Below are 27,895 nucleotides of genomic sequence, written 5' to 3'. Positions count from 1 at the left end.
CCAGTTAAAAGAACTGTTACTTTCCTTTAGACTATGACCAAACTCCCAACACATCTGTAAACTACTGTGATTTCATGCCAATTTTTAAATAAAAATAATTTATTTATCACTTAATATTATTTTTTAGACAACACAGTATAATGAAAATATATAAAAAAAGTTAATAAATCATTATTTGGCGAAATAACTGTAGTTTTCAATCCCAACAAATGAAAACGACAATATCTTTATTTGAAATTTTATCAGACCCTAAAGAGAGAAAAACAATAAACACTTCACTGAAACCTAAAACCAGAGAAACTTCAAGAGGACTCCTAAAGTTCCTAACTCGTGTACCATCACTGAAAATGACAACATATTTGTCCACACATTTCATTTTATTAATGTTAGTGACTAAACAAGTGATTAAGTCATAAATAGCTGAATAAATACATCTTTTACTAAGCAGCATTATAAAGCAATTAAACAGGCATTCTTTAATTACTGCTTCTGGCCAGAGACGACATATGAATCTTACAACACTTGTGCTTTGTTGTAGACCATGTGATAGTCCACTGGTTAGGCCAGCAGAAAGACTTGAGCAGGGAAAATGAGAAATGTTTGATATACTGGACAGTCTGTTGATTGTGCTTAGGATGAGGATATCAGTGGAATGCTGGAATTGATTTAGACAGCCAGATTGGTGATGACAGCCCTGGTGAACTCGTCGTTTGATGCATATCCTCCCAGATCTGAGGTGCGAACCTATACCAAAGAGAGCAATAACATTTTTTATGCCTTCATGTTCACACGGGATGCATTCATACTAAAGAGTTTCTCTCACAAACATGCACTTCTCAATGATATCCAGTATATAATTTTAGAATTTTCATTTAGTCATGTTACGTCTTCAAACAGAGCACGCATTAGCAGTGATTATAAAGTGATGTTTTTATTTCTCAATCCTTTTATTTATTGGCACAGAAAAAATAAAAAAATTCTCAGTTGAGAAAAAAACTTAAATAAAAAAAAATACATAAAATCGATCTGTTCATTTAGGAAATAAATACACTTTGTGAAATTGAAATGCTTGGTTTCCACCTTCCCAAACACACTGCACTGTAAAAAATACCCATAAATTAACTGTTTTCCATATATTGTGATTCATGTTTTACTTTCTTAATTTATGCTTTTGAATTCCATTTTGCAACCTTGATCTTACCTCCAACAACTATCGATGTTGAAAAGTTTGGAAAAAGTGATGCTTCTTGACATTTTGAAGTATGCAGGTTTCACCAAGTTAAATTTAAGACTTTAAGACATTAAAACCATTATGAACGGAATTTTAGACCTATACGAGGATAAATGCTAAGAACTTTCCAAAATCATAGTTAGAAAAAATGTTCACTTGCTCAATCAAAAAACAATTAATTTTATACAAATTTAATTTAATACAAAAATAATCATTTTGTTTGAATATTTTTTCATTAATTTTTTAAATACATGCATTCACAAACCCTATCACCCTAACCAAGAATAAAACAAAACATAGCCGTCAACTGCTAATAATAACAATTTATAATTAAAATATTTAGGTCAGGTCAGTATCCTCATCCGTAAATAAAAGGAGAAACATGTTTTAAACATTTTAGACATGTTACTGTAAAAATTGAGACCTACAACACAATATCTCAGTAGATTTAAGACTTTTTAAGGCCTAAAATGTAGATTCTGCGATTTAAGACATTTTAAGACTTTTAAGACCCCGCAGATACCCTTCTGGGTTGGTGTTGTAAATTATGGTACAGAAAGTACCTTTTGTTATTTTACAGATTTAATTGTCATTATATTATGTATTACACAATAATTATGTTTCACTTACACAATTATATTGCTTCAAAACTACTAAAAGATCAACAAAAGTCACTTTGTTAAACTGCAGTTGAATTTTCAACATCAATGACAATTTGCCGGCGCAATAGCCTAGTGGTTAGCAAACTGACACATGGTGCAGTAGAACTTCAGGGCATCCAGAGTTTGAATCCCGGCTCAAGGACATTTCCCATCCCTACCCCCCTCCCTCTCCCACTTCGCTTAGTCCTATAGACTTAATAAAGGCAAAAAGGCCAAAAATATATCTTAAAAATAATGCAATTCATATAAATAAATAAACAGAAAAACTGTGAATCACGAAATATGGAACCTGTTAATGGATGGATATTTTTTACAATGCAAGATTACAAACGTTAGTAATGCAAGTGCTGAGTTAGAAAAATATGAAGACAACATGTTACATCAGTACAACAGTGACTTGAGGTAAGTTTTAAATGCCTGAGAGACCAGTCAGTCATCGTGTCCACAGTTAATTGAGGTAAAGTTGATTTTATATTAACACATTTGAATTCCCTCCTTAATAATATACTAAACAGTGAAATCATATTAGCAGCCAATGACTATCAAAGTAACAAAGTCAATTAAATATTGCTAATATTGTTTTGAAGTCGTACTTTCATGTGATCTTAAGCCGAATATTCAAAGTACCGCGGTAAACAATATAGGAAGCCTGTCACAATGTCACTGAACGGATATGCGAATATAAAACCATCCTTACCTCAATCCACAGTTAAGTCAGTAATGGCACAGAACATCAGCATCATAATATAGAAACAACAACTGCTCATCTGACTTATGACAGCAGATTTCCTTAGTGAGGTTTGCTAAGGTACCATTGAAAGTGAAAAAAATCATCAAGTATCACACCTCTTCACTTGTTACAATGTTAAATCACTTTTGAAAACTTAAAAAAATAAGGTCCAGCTCCAAAGCACAGATGACGACAATAAGACATTGGCGTGCAGAAACTAAATCAAATGTATAACAGGGACAGGCAAAGTAGTGGAGTAAAACAATGCCAGACATGCATTATTGCTGTTCTAACAAAAACATGTTTCAATATTGATCGTTAGAAAGGTTTCTGATGAACAAATCAGCATATTAAAATGATTTATAAAAGATTCGGTGACACTGAAAACTAGAGTAACGATGCTGGAAAATTCAGCTTTGGCCTTTAAGGCATAAATTACTTATCAAAATGTACTAAAGTCACCTCTTATGCAAGAACTATCTTGAATCACTATAGATATTTTTTATTATCAAGTGTGAACAGATTGTAGACCATCTATGACAGCCTGTAGACTAATCTTTACACGAAGAACTACGTATATCAAAAGGATGTGACGTTTACATGCACATCCAAGAGCCTCTTTTTTTAAAAGAATTCTTTTCATGTACGATATAAACTTTTCTGTACTGTAATGTCAATGTATCATGCAATGAAAATGGCCAGATCTACTGTATATAGTGTATGATCTCAAATATACTTTAAGCAGACCACCATAACATTTTAAATGACCTTATCTGTTGACATGATGCAAGTGAAATGCAGAGCTTATGCAAAAAAACAAGCATTTCTGATTTTTTATATTTGGCCCCTTTAAGCCTTTACCAAATACGTGAATTTTATAGACATTGATAACAATATATTTTTGTATATATATTGTGTACAACCCCACTAAAACTTTTTTTTCCAAATGAGCACCCTAAAAAGGGTTCAAATGGAAATGAAGTAGTCAACTGTACTTTTTTTAAGTGCATTTCTTTATATTTACTGTTTTATTAATTTTATTGAATGCAGCCCTGGTTAATGCAAGAAACGTTACCAACTCTTAACTTTTAAACAGAAGTGCAATTCTTATACACATATTGACTACAAGACTATAACAAATACTGTAAAAAAAGAACGTACATTGATGCAGTGAAAAAAAAATAAAATCAGCCAGAGAAGATGAGAAAGAGAGAGACAGAAAAAGCAGAAGAGAAATGCAGGATGTGGCAGGACAGCTTTAAACTCCTCTTTGAACATATTGCGATCAGAAGCGGCATGTACAGTACGATCTTCAATCAGTTCGTTGGCGTAGACTGGCCACAATAGCACGGATAAAGTCACCAGTGGTGCTGTAACCCCCTAGATCTCGCGTTCTCACCTGGGACACAGACAAACACACACACACACGGTCACATACACCCAGATTGGGCCGTGACGGCAGAGGGAAGGGAAGGTGAAGACCACGTCAGCAACTTATAGACAAGGAGCAAAACTTGAAGACAAGAGACTGAATGAAGAGTGGAAAAAATGAAAAAAGGAAGAAATTAAAAGCTAAAGTTAAATGTATGCATTAAAGGGAAAGAAACTAAATTGAATAAATCATGATAATAGATAAAAGACCCCCTAAACGGGTATTTGGAACTTTTACACCCCCTTCACACAGTTTATTTGTATGGTACGAAATATGTTTTGCTTGCAGTTTTGCATTTGCTTGCAGATCCATCAAAACAAAACACTTTTTATGCATGCCAGGCCAGTAATAAAGACAAACAAAATCATTTTTTAATAGTTTACACAGATAATTAATTATGGTTTTAAAAACTTGCACATTAAAGTCGGTTTGCAAAAGTTTGAATGTTTCAGGCTAACAAAAATCATAAAAAGAAGTCAAGTTATTGTTGAAAATGCTAAGATGTAAATGTCCTCTTAGTCCTAACAGCAATTAAATTACAGTAGGCTACTACAGGGTATCTGCACATTTTTTAACAGGAAATTTAAGACATTTTAAGACCTTTTTAAGTCCTCTAAAATGAAAATTTAAGACTTTACCTAATCAAAAAAAAAAAAAAAACAGGAAAATGTTCAGTGTGTCAACACAGAATGATGTGGTGAAGTATGGCGGCAAATCTATGGCGGCAAATCAATGCCAATATAAATCGAGCGCAGCGGTGATGTTTGCGCGCGAGGAGAAGTGAACCGTGAACAGATTACTTGATTGACTTGGTTTACTTGTTATCTCTAACACTATTGGCTACTCTGCCTTTCCGGAAGTTAGCCGGGATTGGACGCAGGTTAAAAGATCACGCCGTTAAATATATATATACAATTTGCAAGTCATAATCATAAGAAACTTTCTGAGAACTTTATGAGGATTCAATCTCGAGAAACAGTCAAATAATAAAAATTAATCTTCAAAAATAATGACTTGCATTCTTGTAACATGACTTTCTGAACCCATTTGATTTGTCCGTGCAGCACTTGTCTGGTTTGTTGTATTTTACTTCATTATTAACCACAACAGCAGTGCTCATTATTACACTTGGGCATGATCTTTCTAGGAAATATTGTCTTCAGAAGAGTTTATTTGCGTTTTAGATCTTTCCATACAATGCATAGTATATGTGCAGTGCAGCTTTGTATATTATTATAATTGTTAACATTGTTTGTAATATAGGTCAGTGTAAAATATATATATCTATATATTATATATATATATATATATTTCTATCTTATTTTTAGTTAATGATTGAATAACCTGCATATAAAGACTTCAATCAAAAATGATTAGCCCAATTAAACATAAAAAATACAGTGACAGACATTCAGATGGGTGTTTATCGCCACCTATTGAGCAACAATTTAATTTCTACAATATTAGTTTGGCTTTACTCACTATCCATTACATCATTCCACTTCAGAGGCATACAAATACCACTTTCTATACGACAGGCCCACATCTTAAAGGTCACATATGCAGTTGAAGTCAAAATTAGTAGCCCACTTTTTTCTTGTTTTATTTCGGCAAGAATAAAAGCTGTTTTAATTTTTTAAAACCCATTTTAAGGTCCATATTATTACTCTCTTTAAGCTATTTATTTTTAATTATTTATTTACTATATATTTACTATAAACCTTTGTACTTTATGCACTGCATGCATGTATAGCCTATTTTGTATACTATTGTCCATCCAATTTATTCTGACTTGTTCTTCATAGAAAATGAGTCAAGGACAATGAGTCTTAGAAAAAAAAAAGAAAAAAAACACGTTTGGTTTGAGTTCAGTTTAAATGTAGGTGCTAAACTTCATCAAATGGTTCAAAACACACATTTAAAGTCTGAATTATTCGTCCTGAATTATTAGCCCATGTATATTTTCCCCAATTTCCGTTTAATGGAGAGATCTTTTGACACATGGTATAACTCTCTCTTTCTCTCCCAAGTAATAAAGTTTGTTACAAGAATATATCTCATTATTTTGATATGTTATTATATGACTTGGTCATGATGGTAAGAATAGGCATTATTATGAGATTAATTATTACAAAAAATATCTCATTATTGAAAGTAAGTCGTCACCTATTATTACTAAGAAAGTAAGTCTATTAGTTTCACACTGTGACATTATGATAAGATATCCTGTATATTTTTATTTAAAGGGGAAACTAGCTTACCTGCGTCCAATCCCGGCTAACTTCTGGAAAGGTAGAGTAGCCAATAGCGTTAGAGATAACAAGTAAACCAAGTCCCGCCCTAGGACTCACAAAAATCCAAAATGTTTCGCGCGAGCAGAGAGAAGAACCAGCGAGCGAGCGGAGAGAACTGGTCGCGCGCGCGCTGTAGGCATGACCACATCGTGCGCACAGATGATGATGTGCACGCGCGGGACTTGTTTTCTCGCGCTAAATCAGTTGAGCGCGCTCGAAGATCCCCTGTGCGCTCACGAGCTGTAGTTTTCTCGCTTGTAGACCTGTAATCTGCTCACGGTTCACTTCTCCTCGCGCGCAAACATCACAGCTGCGCTCGATTTATATTGCCATTGATTTGCCGCCATAAGACGAGTCGGACATGATATTTAAGATCCCACATGAAATTTAAGACCTCCTTATGGAAAATTACAGAATTTAAGACATTTTCAGACCTTAAAAATCGAAAATTTTATTTAAGACATTTTAAGACTTTTTAAGGACCCGCGGAGACCCTGTACTACTTATTAAACAAACTGTCAATAGAGCTACAATGAATTTCATTTTCAATTCAATTGTTCACTAATTCATAATTATCTCAACAAGAAATCAAAACAGTTCATTTGTGCTAATAGTTGAACATTATATTTAACATTAGCTAATGCATTTTCCAGCGTGAACGGACCCTTTTCACTTGCCTGTCATGACACGTTAAAGGTCATCATAATATTAAATGCTTGCAAGTGTTTAATATTTTGATTAAAAAAAACATTTATATGCATTTATGAATGTATTAAATTATATATACTAATCTTCTGCTACTAAGAAACTCGGACATGTGATAAGTGTCTACTAAATATATTTCTTTTCTTGCTTTCATAGTTTTCTAATATCTGACTGCACAACAAGTGACAGACTGACAGGTATAACAAAACAAGAGCTCTTTTATACGTTCTATCCGATTCTCCTCTTTTATAAGGAAATGTCAGTTTTAAAAAGCAATTGTGAGACCATTTCATGAGGTCTTTAAGATGACAACTAAAATAAGAAAAGAACCCAGCAATTAATTTATTTATCCATTTTTAACCAATTTTAAAACAGTATTTTATTTATTTATGCATCAATCCCTTACTAAGGGAAACCCACCATTTAGGATGAAAACCTGTGATGGCTTGTATAATAGATATAATTCTGTAACAAACACATCTCTCTCTCTCATTCACACATAAAACCAAACAAATACAATTAACTCTTACCTTGCCCTGTTTGATGACTTTCTTGACTGCCTCAGACACCATGTTTGAATGATACTCGAGGCTGAAAAAAATAAATAATAAAAGAACCCACTCACATCAATACAATTAAGACCACATACAAAATTGAGACAGATTTGAGAAAGCCTGGCCAATAAATCCTAAATAGTTTTAAAGAAATTTAAATGTTTTTAAATTCACAGTCCAGATAAAGCCCAGTTACCAGAAATGCTGAAATGTTTACAGATAGATAATGAGAATTAGTTAGAAGTTGCTAATATGCTTAAAACAGGTTTTCCATAAGTTTAAAACATATTTCAGTACTGTGAATACTGTATATTTTAAAACATTGTTTATATATTTGTAAAGATTGTGTTTTGGTATTTTTTGCTTTTAATGTGATAAGACCGTTGAGCGTAAGGAAAAGATGAAGGGAAAGAGGGCTAGGACCAGAAAAGTTCCACGAGTTGGGACTGAAGCTCGAGATTCAAAACACAATGGCACCACAGGTCACCAGACCCACAAGGCTAATAAAAAGCTACAAATATGCTGCTAGATTTAACAATATTGTATGCTATAATATTTTTGTTAAGAAGTATACAGTGTGCATTAGCATGTTGCTAACATTTTTATAACGTTTGCTAATCTTTGATATGTTTGATAGTATTTTGCTCATGTTGTAGCTTGCTGACAGTGTTTATAACACAGATATTTTTAGCATGGCTACCATATTAATTGCATGATTCAGCACAATGATCATCATTCGGCTAGCTAGAATAGATAAATACATCTGATTACCAAATGCAACATTGATTGAAGGAAATCTGGACTGGATCGAGGTCCCTGAAAATTTAAATAAATCCCTTTTGTGGAAGACTAAAGGAATTTATAAAATATAACAATAGGGAACTCACTTGAGGTGTTTCAGCATGTTTGATGCACTGAGGAGCATAGCGGTGGGGTTTGCGATGTTCCTGCCGACAGCCTGAGCAAAAGGATGTCTGGCACCCTAATATTAAATGCAAGAAACAGAAACCACAGTAAAGTCTATAGAAGCATACATTTGAAGTTTTATTTAGCAACTTTTAAGCATTAAATGTAGCATGTAATGTCCTTTTGAAAACTTTGGTTGGAAATGGCAAATGTAAATGATGCAATTACATTTTTGTTTTCATTTCACACCCAACTTTGGACGTGTGTCTTGGAAAATACTAATTCAAATAAAGAAATACATTGACTATTTCAAAATGGATTTTGCTATTCATATGATTCAATAAGTCATCATAAACATGTAGCAATAATTAGAGTCTCTATTCACTTATTACCAATGAAAGAACGAAAAACAAGATTTAGTCTCGAACCGTTTCAAACACTGCATATTCCGCGCTGTAACTCTCGCCTGGAACTACACCTGCTCCGCCAACCAGCCCCGCTGCCAGGTTATCAATGATGTTGCCGTAAAGATTGGGCATCACCAGCACATCGAACTGATATGGATTCTGCACCAGCTGTGGGCCACAGAAAAATATCCCAATTGTATCTACAGGTCACTCTTATAACAGGCTATTAACTATGAAAGCCAGAAAACATTACCTGCATGCAGCAGTTATCAATGATGACATTCTCGTATTTAATTTTGGGGTAGAGTTCAGCCACCTCCGCACAGCTCTGCAGGAAGAGACCATCCCCGAGTTTCCTGTGAGAAATAAATCCTAGAGAGTGAGTCTGCGCGTGGAGCGTCTAAAACAGTACGGGTGCAATAATCCCACTAGGCTTACATAATGTTTGCTTTGTGGACGGCGGTCACTTTACTGCGGCCTTTCTTGGTGGCGTAGTCGAATGCAAATTTAGCAATGCGGCGGGATTTCTCCCTAGTGATGATCTTCAGGCACTCCACCACTCCTGCAACGCTCTGAGGGAGAAAGTAAAACATTTATTTAACATTCAGTCCATTAACTAAAATTAATTAACTAGCTCAGTGGTTCCAACCTTTTTAACTCGTGGCCCACTACACTAAGAAATGCATGTTTTGGCGTCCCACAGCAATAAGTGAACCCATTATTTGTGGAGGGTTGGTAACTTACTCAGATGCAAAGACTGTTAACTGTATCGAACTTAAACTATCAATGATTTGAATAAACAAAATTTACATAAGACAACAACACCCTAAAGAGACTCGGGTTGACACAAAGTAAACCGAAAAACCTAAATCCAGGCAGATGCCATAAGTGGGTGGACCTTAATCAGGGAACAGGTTCAGACAAGACTTGTGCGGGACAGATTTTTCAGCAATAATGAAGTTTTGCCCCCCTTCTGCGTTAGATCCAAGAAGATACAAATGTGACCTGCACTTAAGAATTGAAGATGCTCAACGGAGAAACAACAGTGGCAGTTTATCACTTACCAAGTGAAAGGGGCTAAATAATGCCTTGTTGAGTCAGTGAGAAAAACCCTGCTCACACTGTGGGACTTCAACCACGATTTGGAAATCTGGGACAAATTAGGGAAATCTATAAGATTCCTGAAATCCTAGGCTAAAATCTTTGATCTTTGTAGGTTGGTTTAAAGTTCTGGTAGTGTCAAAAGATTTCAGACACTTTCCTGCAATGTGACAACAGCTGGAACGAGCATCAATGCAATAACCAATAAGAGCCCCAACTCTGATGATGCAATATATGCGACAACTTCAAACCATTTTCTTCCTGGATCTATTTTTGAGGGCACGCTCTGTGCAAAATCGCCACATCCCACAAACGTAATGATGGCCAGACCAGAATTCACATATAAAATCTTGTCCAGGGGGCTGTTCCATAAACTAAGCTTAGAGAAAAAGCCAGGCTTATTTTGTTAAGTCAGGTTTATTAATAGCGGATTCCATTTCATAAATGAAATTTGTGATAGTTCAAACACAGTTACTCTGGCAACTTATACTGGGAAACAAGCCTCGTCCGGGACAGGTTAACTGTTAGGCTAAGTCAAGTTCATGCTTAAACAAAATAATGTCAACATTCGCCTGCCATTTGATGCCATTTTATTTCACTTTACCTCTTAATAATGATTAAAACTATATATTAATTGTAAATATATACACATCAAACATCTTTAATAATAGAACAATATTTACTTTTAAATTAAAATAATTTGCAAACAAAAATATAAACTACAACATTTCAACATTTTTTTTAATGTTTATGTTGATTTGTTTTCCTGTTTATAAAAATTTTACTTAATATTTTTCCTCAACCTATTAATTTGGATGTACTGTTTTTTTTTGACTGATCTTTAGTTTTTGTTTTGTTAGATTCGCTCCAAATTTTGCTTTGGTACTGAATAATCTAATGTATATGCACAAACATTTTATCATAAAGCATTCTGTAGAAAATATCAATTTAAAAAAATTGATCTGTGAGAGGGGTGTACTTAGCTACATATGTAGTATATGAATTACAAAATTGCAGTCAAGCACAGTTTCAATGTATTGTGACACATATTTAATTTAGCATTAATAGGCCTAGATAATGGTCTCTTTTTAATTAAGACAATCTGCAAATCTTATGTCAGCTTTTATCTTGCTTTGTTGCAAGCTGTAATTTTTGATTATTATGTTTAAATTATTATATATGTTTAAAACAAACGCAGCTCACTGGCTGTGAATAGCTGTGTCTTATTTCAGAGCTCTTTTGATTATCAAAGTTGCCATGATAGCAAACAACATAATCTATGTATCTATACTCGAACTCTAAGGTTTCACAACAGTAATGTGCACGAGCAGTTATCTAGATTATTTATACTGAACTCAGATTAGTTAGATCAAATAATCTTCAACTTGCTGTTATGGAACCAATTCAAGCGTGGACGTTTAGTTCGGCTCATTGAAGTTGGGTTTTTGACTTTAATCTCTGCTTTTCTTCTTAACCAGTTTTATAAAACAGCCCTTAGATCTCAGAGTGCAGATCTCAAGCAGTCAAAACCAGCAGAAAACAAGAGCACTAACCTATTGACAGCCAGCTTTGCAGCATGTTTAAAATTAGTAGGCTGTTATTAAACTAAGCAGTGACCATTTATTACCCATTACACATAAATTTGACATATATGAATGCTATTTCAATTAATAACAGCTTGTGGCCACCTTGCAATACTGCCATAACCCACTGGGAGGCCACAGCCCACAGTTTGAAAACCACTGAACCAGCTCATTAACAATCTTGTTCTCTTTTCTGGTTCCTGACTTAAATTTCTGGATCTCACAGCACATCTTAAACAACAGTCTTAAAAAGTTTGTTCCTCATACAGAAACTGATCATGAACACAACAAGTACCTCATGCTCCAGAGAGCTGTATTCTCCCTCAGTCTGCTCCCGTATGATCACCAGATCCAGGTTATTGTGGCGGGTGCTGTATCCAGGAAGGCTCTTCACGTGAACCACATTGGCAAACAGATCCAGCTTTCTCCTACAACAAGAAATGACCATTTAATCCAACAAAATCTAGCAGGAGACCGATTACTAGCACAAAGGATCTATGATAAAATATTTAAAAAGTACCTTAGTCTCATCTCATAAGATGCCAGTTCTCCCTTATATTCCATAGGAGTGTGAATCTTCCCTAACCATAGAGAGAATTAAATTAAGTTTATTAAATGGTGATGATCAATGCTACTTGCTGAGCATTTTTATAGATGCATACGTTTATCTGCTCATTAATGCAAATATCTAATCAGCCAATCACATGTCAGTGAGTCAAGACGTTTGAACATGGCATGATTACTGGTGTCAGACTGGCCGGTCCGACTTTTTCAATAAAGTGATGATATAATGTGATTTTCAAGCATAATCACCTCTAGGATCTACAGACAATGGGGAAAAGAGGAGAAGATACCAAATCTAAAATATTGACCAGACTGATTCAGCCATTACATGGTTCTTAAACCCTTTCAAAATTCAAGTTTAAGCACAAATCAAGTTTAAGATCAACAGAGGCTGTACCTCTTCATCAGCTGAGGAAGTTCAACCTTCCAAAGGAGCTACTAAAACAGTTCTACACTTCCATCACTGAATCAGTCCACTGCACGTCAATAACTGTCTGGTTTAGCTCAGCTACCAAATCCGACCTCCGAAGACTACATAGTTCAGACTGCTGAGTGAATCACTGGTACAACATTCCCTACTCTCCAAGAACTGTACTTATCAAGAGCGAGCAGAAGGGCTGCCAAAATCACTCTGGACCCCTCACATTTAGGCTCTATGAACCTTTACCTTCTCGTAGACACTACAGAGCACTGTGCAGCAGTACAGCCAGACACAGAAACAGTTTCGTCACTCAGGCAATCCATCTTAATAACATCTTATGATAGTAACTGTGAAATAAACTTCAATACTTATCATACACATATACACTTATTAGTCCTACCAAGCATTCTTGCAGACCATGAGCAACAACAGGATAACACATTATGTCTCAAATCATCTTCATAAAAAGGAGTAAAAAAAAACTTAAATGGCCTAAACAGTCAGCAGAGCTCAATCCAATTGAGCACGTTTGAATGTGTCAGAATGGGAGATTCAAATCATGGATGCCAATATGAACCAAAAAGCTGAAGAATGTTTGCAGCATCTCGTTAAATCAATGTCAAAACATAATGAATGTAGTTTGAAGAGAGCATTAAACACGGTACTAGTGTGATGCATCTAATAAAGCAGCCAGCAAGTGCACATCAGCTTGCACTATTTAACATCTTAGGACACAAGTAACAACATTAAACATTACCCTTGATGGCCACTCTGTTGTTCTTCATTGAGGAAAGCACCTCGTTCAGTTTCTCCTCACTAGCCATGTTCTGCACCTCGCTCAGATGAAACTCCTCAAACTCCACAGGGACATCAGCAGCCTAAAGGGTGAGGTGAAAGATTTGCCTTAGAAACTGGGGTAGATGCGACAATTAAGTATTTATTGTATTGATTTATTCATATTTTGAAAACTATACAGTGTTTTAACATCCAATTTACTCCATGTACCTGAATATCTAAAGAATCCCAAAAAACCATAATACACCGTTTATTTAATTTGTATAGTTCTGTTGTATTTATCAATGCTTGAATTTTGTTTATTATTTTTTATTTACTCTTCTGCAGAATCATCCCAACCAATCTAAATTAATAAATTCATTCCAAACATGTCTATTTAAGCCATCTGGTGAAACTGTGCAGTAGTAAACATTTAAAGTGGATTAAAACAAGCAAAAAAGTGACAACTATAGTCAAGAATTGGTGCTGTTGAATAGTTTCAGGACAGCTTTGAATAAAGTTTTTGAAAGATTCCACTTCAAAGGTTGACTACTATCGTCACATCGCAGAAAACGTAAATATCGCAATGTCAGTTTTTTTCTAATATCACACAGTCCTAGAGACATTTTAGGATTTCTTCATGTCTAATAATCAGTACCTTGAAAACCTCTTTGACTGCAGTCATCAGCTCCGGTCCAACTCCATCTCCTGGGACCATGGTGACCTTAAAAGTGCTGTCGGCACGGGCCGGTGGACTCTCTGGAACATTCTGACTGGAGGTCAAACTCAGAGAACGGGCACACAAAGGCTGCAACCGGACCCCCGTCAGACCCTGTGGTTCACAAATGTCACAGGTAAACATTGAACAGATCAAAACTGGTATTTCTACAATAAAAACTGCATCATGGGATAAGGGCGTGTGTGGAGGTCTGCAGTCCTGAAGAGTTATCAAATGCAAAAAGGGCATTAAAGACAGCAATATGTGCATATATAAAAACACATTATATATATGCAAACCTGGTCAGTTAATCATTCAATACTTGTACAATAGTGTTTTAATTAAACAAAAAACGCTGCCTATTTTATCAGTATTATGTAGAGAGATATGTTTATAATAAATAGGCTTATAACAAAAAAAATACATCAATAAATAACACAAAATAATGTAAAATCTAAAAGATTTTTCTAATACTGTTGAAGGATTCACATTTTAAAATCTCTCTAAACAGAGTTGTCTCAAAATAGCGCATTGCAAAATATATGTTTATTAGTATTAAGCAAAATAAGTTTCTGATGCTGACAGCCTTTGAGATTTCTAGTATAATTTTATTGACAAATATGAATAACAAAAACTTTAAATGAAAAAATAACAATAATATTTAAAAGAAATAAATGAACAGAAATGTTTGAGCCAAAATAAAAGCATAAAAATGTGAAACCTTAGATTTAAGATCCAATATCTTAAAGTAAAAGGCTCTTCTAGAAAAGAGACTGGAGTCAAGAAGCAAGAGTTAGAAAATCCTCCAAAGTTTACACAGACTGAAGCTCTTACATCTTAGTGTCAGGACCAGATGTTATGTCTGGTAGGTTAAGGACAAACAGATCTATCCATAATATCACTAAACTACATCGCACAGAATGTTGCCTCTATCTAAGTGGAGTAAGGTCAAGGTGAGGTCATGTAGTCACAGTAACCCTTCAGATAACCTAGATGCTATCAGATAAACTAGGCAAGAAAGAGTTGTGATTTTCACAAATTTCTAACTGAAAAAGCTGAAAAGCACCTTGTCGTGCAAATATCAACCCTTGGAAACAAGATTTTGTACTATTTTCTAAGAATAACTGGCAGGCTCTCTAAATGTCAGGCTGCAGAAAATATACTACTACACTTGCACAATTTAAAGACAAAAACAGAAAAAGAGATGATACATGAAAATTTGTGTTAAATTACTTAAGTTATGTATTAAAGCTTTCAATAAATGATTTATGATTAAATAGCTTGATAATTTGAGAAGATATAACACATGAAAATAAATAATAATTATAGAACATAAACCTTTTTGTCCACCAGTTTCACTATAAATCAAAAACATAAATCCATGATATCAGAAATCTTACCTAACGTTAGTCTATTCTATTAACGTTATATTATTGTGTGTGTGTGTGTGTGTGTGTGTGTGTGTGTGTGTGTGTGTGTGTGTGTGTGTGTATACACACACACACACACACACACACAAACAAGCGTTCCAACGCTAATAAACAAAAAAAAGAGCTTTTCTTTATAATAGAAACTTATTCAAAATAAAAATAACGATCTGGAAGTGTTTTTGGGCGCGGTGTGATCAACAGGCTTGTCACGTAAGTATAGTTGTTTTGACCGCAAATTAGTGACATTAAAATATGAATGTTCCATAACATTAATCTTTTAATTTAAAAGGTATTAGGACAATTACCAACAAGATGCCACCTCAGTGTAAGGAGCTTTTCAGGAATATTCTAGAAATCTGCATACTCCATACTTTCTCATAATGTTACACCTTACCCTGAGGGCTGACATTTATATTTCAGTTTATTTTGATGCAACAAAATCTCAACCTGCCTTACATCGCAAGACAAAACTGTTTGTTTCCTAGTTAACGTTTAGAGGTGTGCCTCAAGCAACAATACAAGTATGTCACTTAAAATATAAGCAAATGGGAACATCATTTTTTAAGACTCACCTTGGCGAGAGTTAGGACGCTCCCTCTCAGCGCGGCCGCCATCATGTGTTAACGCGAGGAAGAAGAAGGTCGCCGTGATCTTCCTCCTGCACGAGGAACCGTGAGCTGCGCGCTTCTCTACTGACCCCTGCTGGGGCCACGCGTAATGCACACTTATTTCACCGCCACTAGAGGCCCTCGGTTCACTGTTTTTGTAATATACAGGGTGATTCAAAAATAATACCACAAATTTGACAATCAAGAACTGCGAAGTAGAAAAGGAGAGCTAAGTTCTTTCTGTCGTCGATTTAAGAAAGCTCTGAAGTTTCATTTGGTTGCTTATTTAGTCGCTAGGAGCGCTGTTGTCATCATGTTTCTTTGATTAAATACAGATTTTCAGAGTTGTGGTATTCTTTTTGAATCACCCTATATCAAGGATAACCAAACTTGTTCCTGCAGGCTGATGTCCTGCAGATTTTAGCTCCAACTCTAGTCAAACACACCTGAACACACACCTGAACAAGCTGATCAAGGTCTTACTAGGTATACTTGAAACACCCAGGCAGGTGTGTTGAGGCAAGTTGGAGCTAAACCCTGCAGTGCACCGGACCTCATGGTGACCCGCGTTCAATTTCTATCTTGAGGTCCTACTGATCCTTGCCCTCTCTCTGCTCCCCATGCTTTCCTGTCTTACTACTGTCCTATCTATTAAAAGTGAAAAAAATAAATAAAAATAAATAATAATAATAATAATAATAATATATATATATATATATATATATATATATATATATATATATATATATATATATATATATATATATATATATATATATATATATATATATATATATATATATAGTCTTATTCCTTTTGTTCATTAGTGTTTGCCACAGCAGAATGAAATACCAACTTATCCAGCAAATGTTTAATGCAGCGGATGCCATTCCAGCTGCAATCCAGTACTGGGAAACATCCATACACACTTTTTCACATACATACACTAAAGCCAATTTAGCAATTCACCTATAGCGCATGTCTTTGTACTGTGGGGCAAACCGGAGCACTCGGAGGAAACCATGAGGAGAACATGCAAACCCACAAACACAGGGAGAACATGCAAACTCCACACAGAAATGCCAACTCGAACCAGCAACCTTCTTGCTTTTGCCTAGGGGGCCTCAGTTAATTGTTTTTTTTTTAAATATAGTGAATAAAATATTTATTAGAATATATATTAGATATACTTATTTAATTGCTACTGAGTTCAATCGGTTTAAACATTTAGACCAGGGATGGGCAAACTTGATCCTCGAGGGCCAGTGTCCCTTCAGAGTTTTGTTCCAACACTAGGCAAACACACCTGAACAAACTAATCAGTGTCTTCAACATCACTTGAACTCTTTAATGAGGTCCGTTTGAATAGGGTTGGAGCTAAACTATGCAGGACACTGGCCCTCCAGGATCAAGTTTGGCCACACCTGATTTAGACTAAGGCTATTCAACGTTCCACTAGATTTAATGAGAAAACTACAAAAACACAAACTTGTCAACATTTAGATTTATGTTTTTGTCGTCAGAGACATTTACGTTTCCTTTTAAAAATATAGTTTTTCCACATTCTGGAGTCAAACGAGTACTGAAATGAAATCTAATTGAAGTAAATCACACTGACAATTTCATCAAAATGCATTTTAATTCATTTAACCGGTCCCTCATTTGTAACTGGATTTTTAAATCCTGACAATTACATACAATTTATGATGAAATTGGCATTGAATACGGGATAAATCTGTAGCCTGAAGATCTTCTATTTGTCTTCGTTGTGTAACTAGTTGAAAGAAATATCTCTTGTTAGTTTTTTGCACCAAAAACCTTTGAGACACAAAAGCTCATTTCAATAAGCAAATATAAAAGGTTAAAATGATAGTTCACCATTCATAAAATGAAAATCTCCTCATCATATCATTACACTCAAGTGGTTGTAAACATTTCTGAATTTCCTTCATCTGCTGAACTCAAAACAAGCTATTCTGAAAAATGGTGAGCCATTAACATCCATAGTTGGAACAAAAATACTATGGAAATCAATGGCTTTCTTTTAGCATTCTACAAAATATGTTCCTCGATGTTCAACAGAAGCAACTCAAACAGGTTAGAAATGAGTGGAGTGTGAGTAAATGATGAGAGAATTTTTATTGTTGGCTGAACTATCCCTTTAACTAAGATGATTTTAACAGCAATTAAGCGTTTGGATGTTCAGTAAGGCCAGAAATACTCACAAGTCCGAAGTCATCAACATATGTATACTTTTGCTCCTTGTAATGTTGCTTCCTTTTCATAAATGTCAACACAATCCAGTCACAGATGACGTTCACCTTAAACAGACCATGAAAAGTATCAATTGTAATCATTAGAAATGCAAAATTGAAATATTAATTCAGTAAGTCTTAATTGTGTTTTCAAAAGTTTCTCATATTTGATCAAATTTGTTCAGACATGCTTACCAGGCCTAGAAGTGCCAAGCCTGCACCCATATTCAGAAGTGTTGGGATGATGTTGAATTTCCCAGCCTGTGTTGCAAATAAGGGTTTTATTAATGTGTAAACAGCCGTTAAAACATTGAACAAACACTGAACATTCTGTCAGTTTAGGCACCCTCCAATCCTGTTTGAGATTTCTTCTGTTGAACTCAAAATGAGATATTCTGAAGAATGCAATCAATGGCTACCACTTACCAACATTCTTCAAAATATCTTCTTTTTTTAGTTTAACAGAAAAAATAAACTCATAAAGCAATTGTAACCACTTGTGAGTGAGTAAATTGTGAGTAAACGTTCCTATTTGGGTGAACTATCCCTTTAAGGCCCTGATATACTAAGAGTAAAGTCGAAGAACAAATTAATGTAATAACATTCAGAATTAAAATAATCAAAACAAAGTTTGTTTCTAGAGTCCTATCCCAACAAACATATTCTTTGTTCATCCCTTTATTCATCAGGGGTCGACGCAGCAGAATGAACCACCAACTTATCCAGCATGTGTTTTACACAGCGGATGCCCTTCCTGCTGCAACCCAGTACTGGGAAACACACATACACTCTCACATTCACACTAATACACAATGGCCAATTTTCTTTATTCAATTCACCTATAGCACATGACTTTGGACTGTGGATGAAACTGGAGCACCCGGAGGAAACCCACGCAAACATGGGGAGAACAAGCAATGCACACAGAAATGCACAGCCAGGACCCATGTGACCTTCTTGCTGTGAGGCGAGCCTTCTTGCTGCTGCCCCAGACTTTGTTTAAATGATGTCTAATAGACGTCCAAACATGAACATAAAAGATTCTGAATCTGGGTTCGTAAGAAAGCAGTGTGTGTTTGTGTGTGTTTTGGTGTGTATGTGTGTGTGAGAGAGAGTTTAGCATAGAAGCAAATTGAATATTATACATTAAGGCAAACCACTGCAGGTAAGGCAGTAAAAAAGTTTTTTTTTTTTTAAATTAGGCTAAATTTGGGCTTTCAGTGAAAATCCAATAGACGTCTGGCAGTAGTCCAAATGCACAGGAATGAATGACTAGATATGTAAAGTATGTTAACGATGACTAGTATTCTTATGTTCTATTATTAGACATCTATTATTAGACATCTATTTATTTATTTTTTTTCACTCCCTTGTTTTAGCCACATGTCTATGTTTAAATGTCTATTAGATGGCTTTAAATTCCAAATTTGCTTGGTGGAAAGCCAGCTTCTCTGTACTTCTTATTAAAAAAAATAAAATAAAAAATTTCACTGGGAGTATATCTGGCCCTTTAGAAAAATCAAAGGTGTCTCACCTGGCCAAATACCATGACATCAAAGCGAATACCATAACCCTTGATAAGTGTCCTGGTCTCAGTGCCATCACTGTTCTTGTAATATTTAGCAAATCTGTAGAGATTTCAGCAAACCATGCCTCATTTAATGCAACCTCGCTTTCTCTGAGGATCTACTTTTACTAACTCCAATCACATCTTACCTAAAGTTGTACCCTGGAGCCACATTATTATCTGGGTCTTTGTTGTCTAGCCTGCGGAAAGTGTAGCGAGGTACACACCAGCTCTGTGGCATATCAAGATCACAATCCCACCGGATCTGAACTCCCATCACTCCGCCCTAAACAGAAGAGAAATTGTGCATAAATGAAAACCTGGAGATGCCATTAAAGGATTTGTTCACCATGCAAAACTGTGTTATAAATTAATTCCCTGTTCCTATTCCCTGAGACCATTGTTTATCTTGTGTATACAAATTAGGATATTTTAAATGAAATCCTAGAGCTCTCTTGTCCTCCATAGACAGCAAGGGACCCGGGATAATCCATAAAGTCAAACGTTGTCGAAACATTCAATGTGACTACAGTGGATTAGATGTAATCATATGAAGCTCCAAGAACACCCTTGTGCACCAAAAAATCAGCAAAAATGACAAATTTTGTCATCAAACTTTGAACATCTCAAAATTATTGCTGTCTATGAATGGTCAGAGAGCTCTCAATTGTAAAATATCTTAATTTGCTGGGTCTCTGGGAATTGGAACAACAAGAGGGTGAATAATTAACAGCAAAACTTTAATTTTTGAGTGAACTAACCCCTCAAAAGCCTTTTATAATAATAGTACTAGGTCTCTTTTGCTCTTAAATGTCAAATACGCTCTTACATGGACAGCCATGATCTGAAAATCCTCTTCAGCTTCTCCAACAATGTCTCCAAGTCTGAAGATTGGACAGTCAGGATCCGTTTTACGGCTAAACACACAATGTGTCAAGTAGGAGCTGTTTATATTCGGTAAGATGTTCCTTCTGTAAGGATGCAAAGAGAATATTGCATTCAGGTAATATACTGGCAGATAATTCATTAATAAATAAGAAAAGCATTTGAAAAGCTTACTTGTTGAAGTTAAATTTGGGATATCGAATATTATTCTTTATGAGCACAGTGAAGTTTTCAGCATCTGCAAGTAGTGGTGGGCTGAGGTATAAAAATATAGAACATAAAAACATTAGTCACAATTAAATTCCATACAGTATTGGTCACAGATTTTCGGCAGATTTTCTATTTAATTTGTAATGTGATTTTATTTACAGTACACAGAAAAATAAAGGGATGGTTCAAGCTAAACTGAAAATTCTGTCATCGTTTACGGAGCCTTCACTCGTTCAAAACCTGTTTGACTGACTGTCTTCTGTTGAACACAAAAGAAGATGTTCTGAAGAAAGCCAGAAACCTGTAACCATTGACTACCACATTATTTGTTTATCCTACTATAGATGTCAATGGTTTTCAGCTTTTATCAATGTTACCTTTTTCTGTGCTGAGCAGAATAAAGAAATTACTAAACTACTGCTTCTAAATATTTGGGTAAACTATCACTCTAAATGCAAGTACAGTGTTTACATTAATTTTTTAAATATCTTGTGTAGAGAAAAACAAAGTTAAAATGTAAAATGTTCCAATTCAGCATAATTAAGTACACTCCATTTTAAAAATACATATTTGTATTCATTTCTCAGTGAATATAGGCAATGCGTTTTGGTGCATTTAAACAAAACAGATTTATTAAACAGATATATTTATCAAAATAATATTTTAGTCACCAAACATATTTAGAAATCGAAAGACAATACAATTAAATTGAAACAAAATATTGCAACAAAAAAATTAGAACCTACAAAATTTCAACTAAATTTTTTATTTTTTTGCGTCTCTTGATTTTTCCTCTTTCTTAAATTTTTATTTAATATTTTTCTATAACATTTAAATTTGGGTTTACTAGTTTTTGGACCGTTATCGTAAGTTATTTAGTTAGAAAAGCTCAGTACTGACTAATCTAATGAATATACACACATTTAACATTGTAGCTTCCTTTTAAAAATATGAATTTAAAAGATAAATTTGTGAGGGGTGTAAGCATATATGCTGAGCAGCGTATTTTGCAAATCGAAAACAGCATACTTTTTAGAATTATTTATATTATTTTAATAAATTTTTATATTGTTATATCAAGTGTAAGCATTACAAATCATTAAAATGTATAAGCAACAAATAGGTAAAACCTTGTGAATGACAGTAGGAAAGTACTAACGTAGTATATTAGAATTAATTGGTGACCCTGTTATCCTTAAATCAAGTCTTTGCCATCAAATTATTTTTGTTATAAATAAGCCTGAAAAGATTGCAAGACTGCAATATGCTTGATAAGTTGGCGGTTCATCCGCTGTGGCGACCCCTGATTAATAAAAAGGAACTAAGCTGAAAAGAAAATGAATAAATGAAGATTGCATGATATACAGTTGAAATCAGAATTATTACCCCCCCTGTTTATTTTTCCCTAATTTCTGTTTAACGAAGAGTTTTTTTCAGCACATTTCTAAACATAATAATTTTAATAACTCATCTCTAATAACTGATTTATTTTATCTTTGCCATGATGACAGTACATAATATTTGACTAGATATTTTCAAGACACTTCTATACAGCCTAAAGTGACATTTAAAGGCTTAACTAGGTTAATTATCCAAGTTGGAGTAATTAGGCAAGTCATAGTATAACAGTTGTTTGTTCTGTAGACAATTAAAAATATATATTGTTTAACAGGCTAATAACATTGACCTAAAAATGTTTAAAAATAAAAAAAACTATTTTTATTCTAGCTGAAATAAAACAAACAAGACTTTCTACAGAAGAAAACAATATTAGCAGAAATACTGTGGAAAATTCTTTGCTCCATCAAACATTATTTGAGAAATATTTTCTAAAAATTGTTTTAATTTACAGGAAGGCTTATAATTGTGCATTCAACTGTATATAAACTATTGATCCTGAAAACAATAAGCAAAACATATTCCAATGTACAGAAGAAAAATAATAGAATTAGGGTTTTACTTCGGGGGATCGACAATTTTTTCTAAAGGACACCAGGACAGCACCTCACAAGTCTTCACAGAGGCAGAATAACTGACACATCTGCCTGTCCGAACACCTGAACAAAATCAAATGCATTAAGTTATGTCTCTAAAATGATCTACTTGCTGTTCAACAGATTTAAAAGTAAATGCTGAGCCATACCATCTCCACGAGCATCATTGAAGCCTCTCTTGCAGTCCCTGTGCGAAGTGCACGTGGATGCAGGAGTTGGATTCTAATAACAGGAGTCAAAATAAAACAAAAATGTAATTGTAAAATGTAAAAATGTTTTTAAAAAATGTAAGAAGCATGACACTAAATTACATTATTTTAAAATATGAGCTAAATAATCAAGTAACATTGTTTTGTAATCATTTTAATTTAATTTTTGTAATACAATCAAATTTGACCATTTCAGCTGTATAAATTTAGAAACAAAATCAGCTATTTGTTAATCACTTTTTAATATTAAGTGAAAAGTAGAACACTATACTTCCCTTAAAGACTCACTTCTGCACATTTGGACTGTGTTTGGTTTGTTGTGATGATCATGTTGGTCAGCACGAAGAACGATCCATCCTCCTGAAACATTCAAAAGCACATGATTTTGGGTAATAAAGTTCCTCATAATTTAGGTACGAAAAAAGGTATAGTTCACCTCAAATATGAAAAAACACCACTTGTTCCTAACCTGTTTGAGTTTCTTTCTTCTGTTGAACACAAAGAAAGATATACCAAAAAATGTTTATTGACTTCAATAGCATTTTTATAGATAGAAATGTCTGTTAATACAAAAGAACGTAGGGGAAAAAACAACCATTTACCTCCATAGCATTTTTTATCCTACTGAATATAAATGGCAGCTTTTACCTCAACATTCTTCTGAATGTCTTGCTTTGTGTTTAACAGAAAAAAAAAATTCATGTAAGTTTTGAACCACATTTTTTATTTAATTATCTCTTGAATACTTAATATCCATTTAACCCTTTAAGGTGCACTCCTTGAATTTATATCCACATCATGGATTAAATAAAATACCGACACAACTCTGATAAATGGTAATAAGCAATTAAAATAATTATGATAACCCAGGATAAAAAGTTAACCAGGTGGTTGCGAGGCCTGTTTAAATGTTATACAACTAAATCACGATTAATTGCTATTACACAGTACAGAGACTTGTTTGTTGTGTAGTTTTGATGATAAATAATAACAAAAGAAGAGTAAAATACATTTCCCTAACAAATGTTTTAACGTTATATCAAATAAATTACTGCACATTTAATAATTAAAATACTCAAATTCAATTAAAAAATCAGGTAACCTTTGCAAAAAATTCAGTCTCACCTGACTTTGTTAAGTAGAGCGTGCAACTGCTGCAAATTAATTTGTTTAGGCAAATGTTATGGTTTTGCACTAGTCAAAACAAGATATATGCAGTTAAATATTTGGTAAGAAGTATAACCACAGACATACAGTCTATCTTCAAATAGTTTTTTTTTTGTAATACACATAATAATTTCCAAATTAAAAAGAAACAGCATGAAATGTGGCAACTTAATTGTGTTTAAATCATTTTAATTATCTAAATGTATAGAAAGTCTTGGTTTCTATGACTCACAATAAAATCAAACAGCTTAAAATAAAACGTTTGTAATGTTTCAGCATGAAAGGCAAAAATCATTGTGTGCACCTTGAAATACACTGAAAAAAAATGATTCAAAGAAGATTCCTTGGATTCCTTGGTAAGTGGTTGTAAACAAGTTATTTGGGCTGGATTTAAACAAACAAATTAAGTTGAACATTACTAAATTTTATGGGTTTGTTTAAACTCAACACATAAATAGTAAGCAACAATTTAGCAGAAATCTTTTTTTTTTTTGTCCATTTATTGCACATTAAGAGTATTAAGAGTAAATCTTAGCTGTTTGCAATATAGGTGGAGCCATATAAGAACCATTTTTGGTGCACCAAAGTACCTTTCCTTAAACAGATTTTAAACAACCATTTTTTTCTTAGTTTGAAAATGTTTGCAATTTAAAAAAATCTTTATTCACTAAAAATCTTCTGTGAAGAGAAAAATCAAAACTCACCATTTACTCACCCTGAAACAATTCTTTATTCTGGTGAACAAAATAAGAAGATATTTCAAAGTAAGCTGAAAACCTGAAACTATTGTCGTCCAGAGTAGGAAAAACAATTACTTTGGTTAAAGCTTTCCCACTTTCTTCTAAATTTCTTCTAAAATAATAACTTATTTTGTGTACAACAGAAACATGTTTTGAATTAAATTTGACAAATAAAATTTGAAAATGAAATGACAGAATTTGGGGGTGAACTTTCCCATTGATCAAATATTATTACTTAGTAAACTTTTAAAAGTAAACCTTTATTGGATAGATGCTTCATTTAACATGAATGGATACTTTTCATTAAACAAAAGGGTAATTAGTTCATAAAAAAAATATTTAAAGAAATATTTTACAAAGTTCTTTTATGGCATCACAGTGAGTGTTTTTTTACTGGCAGCTTTATGCTGAAGAGTGTATGAAGAATATTGTCATAAAAATAACAGACAACAATTTAAATCTAAAGTTTAAACGTTTATCACAGAACCACCAATGCCGATTTTGATAGTGTAGGGAAGCGCAGGGCACAAAGTAATGCAGAGTAAAATGTAACACCAAGTTTTAAGGTATTTTCTTATGGTTAACCAATGGTTAGGGTTTTTTATTGCTAATAATGCAAATACATATATTGTATAATGGATAATGATGCAAATGAATCCAAATATATTTATCCAATTAATAAACTAGCTGTGCTATGTAGAATAAAAATGAGTAAAGTACTGAGGAAATATGCTATATACAAGTATACTATAAACATATACTAATAACACAACTTTTATAACTTGCCCCAACAGGTGGGGTAAATAGTAACATTTTTACTCCTGGCACTTTTAGCAATACTGCACAGAAACCATAGGTCTGGTGATCATACTTTCAGTGCTCATTTGTAAGAGAGGCTTGTGTGCTGTTGATAAAAAAATGGTTTGTCTAACCCCCTTATTTTGTTCATTATTTGGCCAAAACCAAAAAATTTTCATTTGTGCCCTGCTCTCCCCTATGTTAACTTACGAACACCTTTATTCTGAAGAATGAACAAAGAATATTAGAATAATCATTACAAACAACAATTTAAATGGAAAGTTGAAACATTTATCATGAAACCATCAGTGCCATATCTACCTTTATTTTTTGACAGATAAGCTAAAGGGATAAAGGTTGAAATCCACTGCTTTCAAAGCTCCAGCCACACCTTTACTACCCAAGAGACACTGTTCAAATTGACCTCAATGAAAATAGGCTTGTGTATTATTAACACATACTACACACAGAACTAAGCAAAGTGAACATGAAGGTTTATCAGCATGCAGGTGCAAATTATCCACACTCCATTAAACTTTCATAGTGGCACCAGTGAGTGGTCTGGTCATTTAAATAGTCTATCTTGTACCTCCTCTTCATCTAATCGGCGAACTACCTGAGGTGGAATAATGTAATCAGCCACATCCCAGATCCTTTCGCCCAGTTCACTGGTGTTTGTTAAAGCAATTCCTTTCACTTTGGTTGTGACTGAGCTGAGAACGGTGTCTGTGTCTTGGTAGCCTTTGTTGTAGACACACACATACCTGTATGCAAATAAGGAAGTTACAATAGAAGTGTGAACTGTGCTCTTTATGTATTTATTAAACTTACCCGATAACGTAGGCTATGACTAAAGCTTGAGTGAAGCGATTCAGCGTTCCCACTTTCTTACTCCTGATGATCAGTATTTTAGACGTGTAGTAGTCGAAAAAACACTGACTGACTGAATCACAGCAACCAACACTTTCACTCATTGTGAACGGCCGACTTAAACATTAAATCACTTCCACTTTTTCCGCCGGTTTATTTCCCTGTCTGTCCACTCATAGTCACAAGTTCGGTAGGTTATTAACTCACAGCAACGCCACACTGCGGTTCAAGCTAACACACGTCCCGCTCACCGGTGTTTCACTTTCTCAAGTAGAGATAAGATCACGTCTACTACCGAAAAACACTTAATGACTGGTTGATCCGGTAATAGAGATTTGACACAGATTTTCTATATTTATTATATGTTTTACATTTAAGAGACATTCTACCAGAAACGCTATCTGAAATGAAAACAAATACATTGAAAAAAATCATCCCAAAATTGTCTAAAATAGACTGATGATTGATTTTTGTGAGTTGTTTTGTAAAGGACTATGTCATTCATTTGGTTCTCAGATTTTTGTTTTTTATTAAAAACACTTTACACTGTACACACTCTGTCATTGTCCTTGTCCTGAGCCCAATAGAATCTACAAGCTTTAAAAATATTGTTATGCCAAAAAACTGTTTTTTAGAGGGGAAAAAAACTTCAGAAATTGTTATCACTCACATCAATTGATTAAAACATGACACTATAAATAAATTCTATACAAATAAATTTACAACTGGCCTCATGTTTCTGTCAGTCATGTCACATTTGTATTAAATTTAACTTAAAATGCATGCAATGCACCTTTAAGGCTAACTCATTTGAGGGAGGAGAAGCTGACAATAAATTGTCTGATTTTATGCTTATTTTTAATGAATTTATTTTTTATTTTTTTGAGGACAGAAAAACTGAAGTCAGGCTCTGTAACATTTTTTATAAGTGAAAACGTACAATTCTTGTTGAGTGTCCCATAACAGCTGTTTTCTGCATTACAGATTCAATAGACATTAACCACAGGCCTCCATAAAAACTTAATAAAAGGTGAGCATTATTGGTTAGAAATATAATATTTACATCAGATTCGTTAAAGT

The 27,895-nt window shown here is 34.1% G+C and overlaps 2 protein-coding genes and 1 long non-coding RNA gene across 7 annotated transcripts; 1 reads left to right on the top strand and 2 right to left on the bottom strand.

The window, feature by feature from the left end:
* Positions 1–210: 210 nt before the first annotated feature.
* idh3b (isocitrate dehydrogenase (NAD(+)) 3 non-catalytic subunit beta) lies at positions 211–16,139 on the bottom strand. 3 transcript variants are annotated; one of them, XR_012396520.1, is made up of 12 exons: positions 16,085–16,139; positions 14,023–14,196; positions 13,348–13,468; positions 12,126–12,186; positions 11,901–12,033; positions 9,360–9,493; positions 9,175–9,277; positions 8,943–9,089; positions 8,496–8,590; positions 7,585–7,645; positions 1,493–4,022; positions 211–1,330 (listed from the first exon to the last, which is right to left on the bottom strand). XR_012396520.1 is itself a non-coding variant. In NM_001002157.1 (11 exon segments), coding segments are annotated over 11 exon segments (1,149 nt in total). In that variant the 5' UTR covers positions 16,127–16,139; the 3' UTR covers positions 362–666.
* Positions 12,593–20,998, top strand: LOC141379831 (uncharacterized). Its single transcript, XR_012396677.1, has 2 exons — positions 12,593–14,218; positions 19,065–20,998. It is a non-coding gene; the product is annotated as an uncharacterized lncRNA (long non-coding RNA).
* p2rx4a (purinergic receptor P2X, ligand-gated ion channel, 4a) lies at positions 17,741–27,058 on the bottom strand. Of its 3 annotated transcripts, none has more exons than XM_073934235.1 (12): positions 26,777–27,058; positions 26,535–26,709; positions 23,529–23,600; positions 23,181–23,253; positions 22,998–23,094; positions 21,002–21,082; positions 20,772–20,913; positions 20,092–20,228; positions 19,910–20,003; positions 18,571–18,636; positions 18,346–18,441; positions 17,741–17,894 (listed from the first exon to the last, which is right to left on the bottom strand). In XM_073934235.1, the coding sequence occupies exons 1-12, from the start codon at positions 26,917–26,919 to the stop codon at positions 17,874–17,876; spliced, it is 1,197 nt and encodes a 398-aa protein (XP_073790336.1). In that variant the 5' UTR covers positions 26,920–27,058; the 3' UTR covers positions 17,741–17,873.
* Between the last annotated feature and the right edge of the window lie 837 nt (positions 27,059–27,895).

This window comes from Danio rerio, chromosome 21, assembly GCF_049306965.1.
Source record: "Danio rerio strain Tuebingen ecotype United States chromosome 21, GRCz12tu, whole genome shotgun sequence".
Classification (NCBI taxonomy): Eukaryota; Metazoa; Chordata; class Actinopteri; order Cypriniformes; family Danionidae; genus Danio; species Danio rerio.
This window is presented reverse-complemented; position numbering and strand designations above follow the sequence as displayed.

Coding starts and splice junctions, on each gene's coding strand:
- p2rx4a (XM_073934235.1), bottom strand. CDS start 26,919: ATGAGTGAAAGTGTTGGTTGCTGTGATTCAGTCAGTCAGTGTTTTTTC. Junction 26,710..26,776: donor GTCATAGCCTACGTTATCGG/GTAAGTTTAATA, acceptor ATTTGCATACAG/GTATGTGTGTGTCTACAACA. Junction 20,004..20,091: donor GCTCCAGGGTACAACTTTAG/GTAAGATGTGAT, acceptor AAATCTCTACAG/ATTTGCTAAATATTACAAGA.